General features: G+C 28.2%; 1 protein-coding gene across 7 annotated transcripts; it reads right to left on the reverse strand.

The window, feature by feature from the left end:
* Positions 1-762: 762 nt before the first annotated feature.
* Positions 763-4,024, reverse strand: LOC130976822 (binding partner of ACD11 1). Of its 7 annotated transcripts, none has more exons than XM_057901750.1 (6): positions 3,788-4,011; positions 3,172-3,210; positions 2,957-3,074; positions 2,039-2,114; positions 1,518-1,634; positions 763-1,425 (listed from the first exon to the last, which is right to left on the reverse strand). In XM_057901750.1, exons 3-6 carry the CDS (start codon positions 3,070-3,072, stop codon positions 970-972), a joined length of 765 nt encoding a protein of 254 aa, XP_057757733.1. In that variant the 5' UTR covers positions 3,073-3,074; positions 3,172-3,210; positions 3,788-4,011; the 3' UTR covers positions 763-969. The 7 variants fall into 7 exon arrangements, with proteins under 7 accessions (XP_057757733.1, XP_057757731.1, XP_057757727.1 ...); XM_057901748.1 differs by having other exon boundaries at positions 3,146-3,210; XM_057901744.1 differs by lacking the exon at positions 3,172-3,210 and having other exon boundaries at positions 2,957-3,145; positions 3,788-4,024.
* Positions 4,025-12,176: the final 8,152 nt, after the last annotated feature.

Genomic DNA, 12,176 nt, shown 5'->3' on the forward strand with positions numbered 1-12,176 from the left:
GAGTTGTTATATCTAATGACTTGTCACTTTCATGTAATTTTGAAAATTTCACTAAATTAATATAATTCCTTAAGTAGTAGTGTCCTCTAGGACAAAGAATCCAACCACTACATATACATAGGCAAGGATGCATGTTGATGTTATCAAGGTAAAACTTAGCACAAATATGGTTTTGTTAATCTGTTGGAATGAATCAAAGGAAAAGGAAGAGTCAATTAATTGAGATGGATGCAACTAAGCTTTTTATTTATTTAATTATTGCAAAAAGCAAGGTTGGAAAGGGCAAAGTAGTGGTTGGGATGTAAAGAGCATGATGAATATCTAGTTTTATTCAATGAGATAATGTTGGCTAAGATGACCATAAAAGTATAAGAGTGTGGTTGGCAAGGAATCAACCTGTTGCAGCATAAAAATATTAGAAATTAGTTCACATGTTATTATGTAAGATTGTTGAATGCTAATGATTTGAAAAGTAACAACCGGTTGTGTTATGCATCATGAAAAAGATGGTTGATGTCTTGATTCAACAAATCTACTTGAATCTAAAATTAATCATCTTTTATGTAGCAAGCTAGGGAATATTATACTGTTTGTTAAAAATTTAATATTTATCACCCTATATATAAAGTTACAATCTGCTTGTGTATTCAACTTCTTGTTATGATTCATAACATGGTATCAGAGTTTCTTTACCCGCATTGAATATTTTCTCTGCATCACCTTTCATGTCTCTTAATATGCTCCAAAATTCAGACATGAACATTAGTTTAACATTATGCAACACTTACAAGGAACAATGTATGTAACACAGAAACTCTACATTTTTCTCTGATTTCTAAAAATGATACACAAACAAGTTCAATCCTCATACTCTATAGCTTAGATCAATAACACAAGCATTTCTATTGGTTTATTTTGAGTACATACAACAGTTGAACATATATGAGATCAATTTACATCTTTGGAGTTTCACTTCCCATGCTGCCCAAGATCAGCGGCAGCTTTCGAGGCACGGCTCAACATGTCTGAAACCCAGAGAGCCCCTTTTGCAAAGTATTTGCTGTTGACAATGGCATTACTGGTCGCCACAGCGGCTTTCCCTGTAACTGTTGCCACTACTATAGCTGTTGTTCCGGTCACAGTTGCAGCTGATTTAGTGATGTCTGTAACATGGTACTTCTCATCGACGGATCTAAAGGTTTCGGAACCAGAATTGATTATGTCAGTTAACCCAATTTTACTGCTGAGTTCGGCAACCTTGGTCGCCGCAGTAGATGATACACTGTAAGATTCATCAAACGATTTTGCCATGACAAATGCATCTTTTCCCAAAACATATCCCTTAGCTACCATTGTTTTTACGACCTCCTGCGCCATAACTAGTGCTTCTCCAGGGGAAGAAACAAACTTATCCATATGCATGTCCTGTTGAAGAAAACAGTGTTAATCAATGGTTGAATATCAACTTGGTCAAACTAAACACAGACATTATTCCTAAGGAAGAATTTCAAGCATACTTCTGAGGTTGTAACGTTGTATTCAGGCTTTGATTCGTGGCTGTTCCAATTATGGCAGTCATCGATGTAATCTGCACCACGCGAAATGCATATGCATTGGTCCAAAATCATGGATCCCTGAAATTGCATTGCACCAAAATATGCAGGTTAGCAAACATCATTCAAGAATACCAAAGGATTTGGATTGTAAAGTAGTGAGAGAGTGATGCATCAACCACCTTTGGATTAATAACTTTCATTACATGTTAATCCGAATTAATATTAACAAGGGTTATTAATATTTACATGCTGAACTAAAACTCAATTATTAGCTTGATCAGACAGAACTTGAAAGTGATTTGAAGAGGTTTCATATTCATCTTGCACTTCAATGGTAAACAAATCAGCATCAACTAAAAACGATATTTATGTAGCGCGCATTAGTAGAAATTCAAGAGAAAGAAATCTATGGTATATTACGCCAAAATTCGATCCGTGATATTCACAAAGTGATCAAAGAAGCAACAGGGTAAACAACTTACATTCAGCAACAATGCAGTTTCCAAGGCATAAGCATCTCTAAAAGTCACATATGCAGTGGATGAACATTCATCGGATCTGTATCTTGACAATGACAAGAACAAGTTCTTCCTATTATTATTTCCATGATATCATTTGAACCTTGCAACTTACAAGTATACATTCTTTATATTCAACAGAACTGTGGAGTGAAGTGAACAAACCCATATCAACATCTTTAAAATAGTGTATTTCAGCATGCTGATTTTTATTTATCTTATTGTTCAGAAAAGAATAAACATTATGGCAATGTAAATTAGAAAGAGAAATCTATGACTTCCTTAATTGTAACAGCAGCAATTAGTAATGAAAAACCTTTGAATAGACATATTGCGCAATAGCTCAATACATTGCAAAAGTATATATAGCAAAGGAAGCTCAAAACAACAGCGAATTTGAGATAATCTGGAATCTATCAAATATAAAGAAAGTAATGGACATAAACACATCCTCCAATATAGAAACACTAATGTCTCTCTCAAATTGAGGGATAATATTCTACCAGTCTTAACATTTGCGACTTACTCGCATTGTCTTGTAGACAAATATCACAAGTTCGTATGATCGTCCATCACACCAGAAATACTTGTATGATCTTAAAACATATTCAAAATGCGTATTCCAAGAATACCGATAGCTACTCATTTCATTTATATTGTTTAAAAATTATATTAATATCAAGACTTGGTAGAAATTCAATATGCAACCTACATAAAGAAAAATGCAGAAGAATTGTGACTTTCCAACATTTTTTTATAGAACCATGAATACCAAACTATACAATCTAATCGAAGTCAACACTTGATCACAAAAACTAGCAAAAATGATTCAATTTCAGTATAATATACTTTTATCAGTGAATAAAGGTTGAGAAACATTGCCTGATGATTTCGACATTCTCAATTATGCCACAATATGTGAAGAAATTGTGCACATCCTTTTCTGTAGCTCTTGGGGATAAGCTTGTAACTTCAGCAGTGTAACCACCAGGATACATAGCTGCGAAGTGAATAAAAAATTTCTCAATTTGGAAGGAAAACAAAAATGAACCTTGATTCAATTCAACAAACCTGCAGAAAGCAATGTAGGTCAAAACCTTAACAAGTGATTAGAACAAAATAGAGAGTGAATAACCCTGCAAGGAAATTTATTAATGTCACTTGAGAAACTCATTACTCATAAGCTTAGTTCAAGAATGAACAAAGTAACAAACAATGAAGATAAGCATAAGAGTTAAAAACATTATCTATCTAGCTATCTTACTAGATGCTGAATTCCAAAAACATGTAGTGGTCCCAAACACATATGAGCCTCAATTTCAGCACACAAAACAATGCTCTCAAATCACAAAGTTTTTAACTTTTTAATTACTAATTTGATTATTTGCTATTTAATCACACATCAGATCCTGACATGCAAAGGGAACATAACATCAATGTCCAAACTCACAAACACCACCAACACCAATGCAAACTGTTCCAAATCCCAAAATCCCCAATTGGGTTTGATCCTCAAGGATCAAAAGAATCCAAAATTAACAAGCTTTTAAAAAAATTCCCAGATTGATTTGATCATGAAGAAGTGAGGCACTGAACAGAACAAGGACATGTAACCAAACAAGGCCTTAAAAATTGGAAGAAAAAAAGAACATTATGGAAAATCAAAGGGGGTTGAAGTTGAATAAAAATTAAAGGTAGTGAAAGTAAAAGTACCCTGAAAGAGTGAAGCAAGATTGAAATTGGTGAAACAGATACTGTTAACTGAAGCAGAATTGTGTTACTTGCAGAGATGAATGAAAGAGAGCGGCGAAGCAATCCAAAGTAGGATCATGTTTTGTTGGTCATATTTGGAGACATTATTATTATTTTGACAAAAAGAAAAGGTAGTGAGAGTGGAAGTGGATTACACGCGCGTAAAGTTGAATATTTGAATGACGGTGTTGATTATTGTTTGAATGCATGTGTCCCGTTTTTTCATCATTTGATTGGTGGGGAATAGTATGTGGTAGTTGGTGTCTTAATGAAAGCAAAATACGGCTCTAATACTATAACAACAAGAAACTTCTTATTGCACCCTTACAGTTATCATCACCTAGGGAGTTAAAATGGGCCAAATCTATCAGGTGACTTATATAAATGAGCGGATCTTATCTTTTAAATTAAGTCTATTTAAATTTTAGATTAAATGAATTTAGTTTCATTGATCCAAAAAAAAATAACGAATTAAACAAATGGTTTATTTTTTTTTTTAAATAATATTTTTAATTGATATTCTCCTAATTTAATTCGAAAATCTAACCAATCAATTAAAAAATATTATTTGTTTAAAGTTTTTTACTTAAAAGTATTTTTTTGTCAAAATAATTTTTTAAAATAAAATAAAAAGATAATTGGATTGGTTCATTTAACTCATCGAGCTGATCATAAATGGTCTGAACTAAAAAATTACGGCACGCGAATGAAGCGAACTTAAACGGTTCAACCCATCTAATTCATGAGTTTAACGGATCGGGTCTAAATGGGTTAGTCTATCCCGTTTAACAGTCCTATTTTTACGTCCCAAAATTTAAGAATTTATTATTGTCTAATGAATGGTTACATACATAAAGTGTCGAATTTTTAACATTTATTTAAATAGATTAATGAATTAATTACTATATCAACCTAAATTGATTTGCAAAATTACTAACTATTCTTGTGGAGGTTAGTCACTATATAATTCGTCCACCAACGAATATCTGCAAATTTTTTGTCAAAATGAGTTATACATCCACAATAAAAAAATCTAGGTATAATTAGGCTAAAAATTGGTGAAACTAAATGAAGGTCCAAATTGACTAATGTTAAAGAATCAATGGATTAGTTGTGTTTGTTTTCTTTATTTTTTTGGACATATGGATTAGCTGTGGTTAAGTGCAAAATGTGATTTGAATCCAGAGCTAGTTAGTACTCTTCGAAATATCTAAATTTCTCAAATTTTTTTGTCATAATCTAAATTTCAGAATAAATGGGCCTTTAGGTGTATCATTTCTTTATAGATTTGTTGAGTAATCACCATTATGTTTTGGGCTTACCTTTTCGGGGCCAGACTAAATCCAGTAATTTTTACACATTGAGTACTCTAGCTAGTAGCTAGGCCTTGGCCCACACTTCGGCCCAATTATTGAGTCCTGGAATATAACAACAAGGTCCTACAAAATCTGAAAACGCAAACCCAATTTTGTTTTAAGCAAAAAAAAAAAACCCATGGTGAAAATGATATAGTTTTCTTCCTGAAGATTTACACAAGAACACCCAAAACATAAGACACCAATGACCAAACCATATCATTTTCAGCTTCATTTTAGTTTTTTATTCTATATATATATATAATATTCGTCTTTTTGTTCATTGGTTTTTTTATTTATTCTAGCGTTCATATGCACCCACATATTTTGCATTTAATTTTAAATTATATATTGACAATATTAGAGGAACAATAATATAAAATTATTTTATTTAATCAACTTAATGGTTTCCAAATATTTTTTTCAAATTATGGTTTCCAAATATTGTTTGTTTGTTTTCCTATTCAGTTTAGTGTTGTTCCCATTACCCCAAATTAAGCCTAACTTAATTTGTTTTATAACATTTGTTTTGTTTTTATAATATATAGAATTTCCATTTTTGAGTCATTAACCAAGCACATCATATTTTTATCATATTTAGGAGGTTATTAGTATCATGCTTAGCTTTCAATGGCAATACAACTGAAAGATAAGGTTCCCATGTTTGGTAGCTTTCAAATACTAATTAATTTGATTTGATAAGTGAAATTAAACTGTTTAATTAGTGAGAGAAAATCATTCCATCTTCTCTTTATTTTTTTTCCACGTTATATTCCAACAGTTTGTCAACTTTAATTGACGAGTCTCTTAAAAATTGATCCAAATTACTAAAATTTAACGATAAAAAAAATCTTTGCTTGAGTTATGAAAAATACTCGTTATTTTGAATATAATCTAACTTAATTTTCTAAACCTACATACATACTAATACATTAATATTATTCAATACAATAGATCTACGTTTAATTATTATTATGCCAAACTTTGATCATGACATTGATTGATAGAACTGTACGGTGTGTTTTCATTTATGTCAAATTGTTTTCTTCATCAAACCCAGGAACATTTTAATAATAGATCAAAATGCATGTTGGCTTTTACTACAACAAAATAAATATGATACTAACCTCTACATGTCTTAATTATTAAAATTTTGTTATGCACAATAATTTTGTTAAGTTTTCAATTTATAACTTTTTCATTATAGTAAAAAAATTAAGTAATAAAATCATCATAAAAAAAATGCACCATATATATATCAATTCTAAGGCAACAAGACATATGTCTTATATAGTTAGCTACCAACATAAATCTTTATGTATAAATAAGAATTTTAATTTTGATGCATTGTAAAACAGTTTTATACGTACATTATTTAATCGCATACATAACATTACGTTTGCAAAAAAATTACATTTTATATTAATAGTATAAATAATTATCTAAAAAAATAAACGTGTTTTATATAAAACATCTTTAAACTGTCAATTTATTAAAATTAAAGTTCCTAAATAATGCTTTTTTTAGTATGCATGTGTGTTGAACTAATTGGACCTAGTAAAAAATGTCCTTAATTACTTCTTTAAGTTGTTTAATCATTTGGCCTTATATATCTGATTCGCTAGGTACAAATTAAATGAATAATCATGGTTGGACCACATTAATGAAACACCGGTGCATGCAAGTAATTTACCTAATAAGTGAGGCACTTTGTTGAGAAATTGAAAGACATAGGTTTTCCAATTGAGTCCCTATTTGATTGAGGTTCCTTTCCTTGCATGTTAGTGCATCTCTTTCGGATAATAGCTTCACATGCATGCATGGGGACGGCATGCAATATAGTCAAACACTCTCACACAAAAACATACCCTTTTTTATCCCAACCAAAATTGTACTATATCATGAACTCAATATGCAGTTGTGAAATAATTATTAGAACACAATATGGAAAAAAGTTGATAAAAGTTAAAATTTGTGCATGCCACGTGATTCTAATATTATATGTATATTTTAGACATGTGATATTTCGATTTCTCAACTCATTTTTTATTTTCTCCTTTTTTTTTACAAAAAAAAATAAGATTTTTGTTCTTCATATTTTCATGATTTTTTAACTTTTAATGTTATTCTTTTTGACAATGTCAATTTTACCAATAGAAATTGCTAATAATAAAATCTCACATTTGTTATTTTCATATATATTATAAATAAAAAAAGTGATATAACTATATATATAACTATAGCATTTAGTAAGAGATAGTAGTATTAATTTAATGGAAGTTATTTAACTTTAATTTATTCAATGTTTATAATTCGGACAAATAAGTTATATGCAGAGCTAATACCCTTAATGAAGATGTACAAAGGAAATAAACAATGTCAAATAATAACCACATTGATGGATTGAACAAAAGTAGATATATTATATTAAAGAACATTTGAATGATCAGATTAGTTTAAATTATAATTAGTAGATCTAAAATTATTTTTGAATAATTTTATATTATGTATGTTGTCTAATAAATATATTATAATTGGTACATTAGTCAATAATTGATAATTCATGTCATTAAAGGTTTAGGAGTATATTTGAAATATAGATTAAGAATATAAATTATAGGAATATATTAGGGTTCTATTGAATAAATAAAAATTATTTTTTTATGTTAGTTAAAAATAAAAAACTAGGGTTTGTGATTATTTTATTTTTTAGACTTATTATTATGATCATGACACATAATAGTTAGTTGTTGAGTCAATTCAAACGATGCCTTCTAAATATTTTAGAGTGCTAAATCAAATGATTTGTACTCTCAATTCTTAAGAAAAAAAATAATACCCATCAGTAATACAAAGAAAAGATATAAAATGCTAAGACGACAAATCTGTGTTAATCAAAATATTAGCTAAGAGCTTTAAATGGTGGAGTTTCCAAACTCACAGCAATGGCTCTCTAACTACATTGTCTTATATTGTGAAGTTGCATATTTTTTAAAGCATCAAATCCTAAATTTTTATATATACAACTAAGGTGAACAAATTGGCAAAATATTAATTTATTTATTGACAGTGAGTGTGACATTGTTAATCATGGATTTCAGCAGAATTAACGAGTCATCAATCATGAGTTATCGTTTTCGAATCTGAGAGATCATAGATGCTTTGGATCCAATCAGATCCGTCATAAAATGTTTAGTCATTTTCTTCTAGTTGCAGTGCTTTGTTTTCAAATCAGAATCAGAAACCATGACAATTAAATAAAAGTGTCAGTATTGTGGCTACCTAATCATTCAACATATATAATATATCCGTACATGTTTCAGCTTTCCTTCAAATTTGGGACGCAATATCATACTATCAACTTGCCACTAACTTAGAAAAGTTGTTTTCTTAAATAATGCTTTGAATCCACACACCTAATTAGGGTTTTTATAACCAACTTGAATTGTTCGAGTAGTCAACTCATTCGTTCGTTTAAGAGAATATTAGAGGTTTGAATTCTACTTTGTACATATAGTAATTTATTTACCAACAACATCCATTTAAATAGAACTCAAATTCGAGACAGATTAGTCATTAGTCTATCGAAGTAGAGAATATCATGAACAAGTAATAAAAATTAAATTTCTTATTTTATTTTAATTAATTAGTTTGATCAATTTATTGTTTGCTACTTTGCTCGATTAACTTTAATTTGTAGGTTACCTTTCTTTTCAGCCCTAATGAGAAACATTAATGTGAAAAATATAATAAATATAGGGTAAAATAAAAATAATATAAAAATATTATTTTTACATTAAAATTAACTACTAAAATTAGCGACTAATATATTTGTATATAAATATATGTATGATATAATTTATTTTTAATATGTATCTGTATTATTATAATATGTATTTAATATTAATGACGGTCTTTGATAATTAATTTTAGTGTATACGTAACATAGTCGAAATAAAAGAGAACTTCTTACCCAATACAAATATAAAGATCGAGTTATTAGTCAACTTAACACTCAAAATTAGTTTATGAGATGAAAGATTTTCAATCTCTTATTTTGACATTTTTTTAGTTTAAAATATAAAATAATAATTAGTAAACGTTTTTTACTAAATAAAAAGGTTGCATTCTTTGTTAGTTAAAAAAATTTTAACTTTCCCTTGAAAAGAAAAAATTGTAAGTCGCAAAATATTTTACAATTATTGTTGGAACACATAAAAACTAGAAATGAAAGAGATTGAGGTAGTTTTTAAGGGGTAGAAATTGAATTGGCTCATTGAAAAGTTTAATCGTAATGGGAGAGGATACCATAAAATGGGTAATGTTAGGTATACAAAAAAAATAACAAGAACTTATCTTATTTAGCATTAATTAATTATCGCAATAATTAATGAATATTAAATAAGATAAGTTATAGCTGTATTTGGCTGATTTTCTTTAGTTACCAAACATTTTCGTCATAAAATATGTTTGGCTTCATTCACTCCTAAATAATATTAATATTAGAATGCGTACTATAAATTATTATTCTATTTGAATGCATACTATAAATTAATAGTAATATTAGAATGCATACTATAAATACTAGAATGCATGTACTTTCCACAGAAACATAATATCTACATACACCAAGTTATTATTCTATTTCCCTCCTAAGATTTTACTATATCACACTTTTTGCTCAACATTTTGTTGAAAAAAATGACAGACAACCAACTTTTAATTAGTTAATATTAGTTAATTTTAGGGTTTAAAATTTATAATTTAGAGTGTAAAATTAAGAGTTTATGATTTAGGATCTAGAATTTAAGATAAACAAAATAATTTAAAAAAAATTGATTGATGTTAGAAAGAAAAATTGTTTCTTAAGATTATTCTTATTTGAATATCCATTAACTACATCTATATATATAGATACGGTATATATTAAAGCCAAATCAATGACTAGTTAAGAAGAAAATATTTTCACAATCCACAATATATATGTATACTACATATGATCAACTTAGACCAAATGACCAACTCTCATTCTATTGTGTGATAATGTAACATTATTTAACAGTTATCAATACATAAAATTTATATCATTCGTTAATTGAGTGGTTGTCTTATTTTCTAAGATTTCCTTAGTTAGATGATGATATGAATTAATAACAAGTAGTATTGCTTAAATTCTGTATCAGAATTAGTTTGTTGTAATTAATTTTTATTTCCATAATTTTATTTGAATTTTTTGTTGCTTTAGAATATGATTTCAAACATTGTTGTATTTTGCTTTTCTTTCTATACAATCATATCAAACATCTTTTTATTATAAAAAATAAAAAAAATAAAAGATTTGCTCCAATATAATCAAGACTTAGATGATATAACTTCATTTTGCAATACAGAAATTATTCATAAAAGAATATTAAGGTCAAGTAGTAGTCAAATTTCATTCAAAAATCAGAAACTAATTTTAATTAATTAAGTGATTAATTTATTAATCTATTTAAATAATATCAAAGATTTAATAATTAGTCATTGACATATTTTGTGTAAAATACCGTAAAAATTTTAAAAATGCTCTAAATTCAAATTCAAAGATTACATTTCTATCATTGTGCCCCCTACTTCTTTAATCTAACTCTATCCAAACAAAAAATGAAAAATAATGTTACGTTTACATTAAAATCAATTAATAAAATCGGCCACCAGTATAAAATACATGTTGAAATATAAATACACATTATAAATAAATTAAATCACAAATATATTTATATATAAATATATTGATAGCTAATTTTAATGACTTATTTTAGTGTATGAATATTATTTTTGAAAAGTGAAAAGGAACTTATGAGTATGTAGATGAATCGTTTGTGAAGAAAAAGAAAAAGGGCAAAAGAAGCGACATCACGCTTCCTTGAATAACCGCAACATTCCAATCTCTCATTCACTTAATTTTTCTGTGTGAAATTGTCTCATGTAGTTGTCACTTTGTGTTACTAAAAGTCTAAAAGGGTGGATCTTTATCTCTCTCATATTATTTAACAAACCGTCCAACATTTCATCAAATCACACTCACGTCAACACACTCAGTGTGGGAACTTGAACCCAACTTTACCGACACACACACTATTTTTTTATATTCTACATTGTTTCTAGTAATTTACATACATATCCATACACATTCAACTTTTCGTTACTTGTATACTCTTGAGCAAATCATATTAAATTAGCATTAGCATCATAACATTTATTTTAGATCAATCTAGTATTGTTGTTCATCATATATATAATCTCTCTTAATTTGATAAAAATAAGCAAACATTAAATTAAATTCAACTAGGGAGCCAAATTTTTTTTATTTTAAATTATAAATTCTAAATCTTTTAAAAAATAAAAATTAAGAACATAATTTTACAATAAAAAATTTAAACCATAATCCAGCCAAAGTAATAGGGATTAGTCCTAACACAATTTCAAATAGAAAAACTTCAATCATTCTTTTTTGAATGAAAGGGAAGGAAAATGGGAGATAATATATATCCTTTATACTTAAACTAAATATTAATTAATCTGTATTGACCACAAAAAGATCACAAAAATAAATCAATGTGTAGATTTCAACCCATTTTTTATTACTTTATGACTCTTTTTTAGAATGGACTTTTTAGAATTTCTAACGAAGGAAAAAGAAAGGTCTTTTTCTTACAATTTTATTGTGGTGGAAATTCAGGTGCAGTCGACAGTCGACTTCACGTGAAGTTGGTATTTGAGAGCCGTTAGATGATTTAACTAATTTGACTAAATTTTCATCTAACGACTCTCAAATATCAACTTCACGTAAATCGACTTCACTTGAGTTTTCACCAAAATTAATTTTCTAAATCTATTCAAACTTAATAAAATATAAGAGGAGGATGAAGAAATATTGTTGACCAAAGTCATGCATATAAATATATATATCATGTGTCTTACAATTCTGACATGAAACATCTAGATAGGTGAAG

Source organism: Arachis stenosperma, chromosome 4 (assembly GCF_014773155.1).
Source record: "Arachis stenosperma cultivar V10309 chromosome 4, arast.V10309.gnm1.PFL2, whole genome shotgun sequence".
Taxonomy (NCBI): Eukaryota; Viridiplantae; Streptophyta; class Magnoliopsida; order Fabales; family Fabaceae; genus Arachis; species Arachis stenosperma.

What these genes read in the sequence shown, in the direction of transcription:
- LOC130976822 (XM_057901744.1), bottom strand. Translation starts at nt 3,072, where the DNA reads ATGTATCCTGGTGGTTACACTGCTGAAGTTACAAGCTTATCCCCAAGA. An exon ending in GAGAATGTCGAAATCATCAG is followed by an intron (nt 2,115 to 2,956) that starts GCAATGTTTCTC and finishes GTCAAGATACAG; the next exon opens with ATCCGATGAATGTTCATCCA. An exon ending in AAACTGCATTGTTGCTGAAT is followed by an intron (nt 1,635 to 2,038) that starts GTAAGTTGTTTA and finishes ATGCAATTTCAG; the next exon opens with GGATCCATGATTTTGGACCA.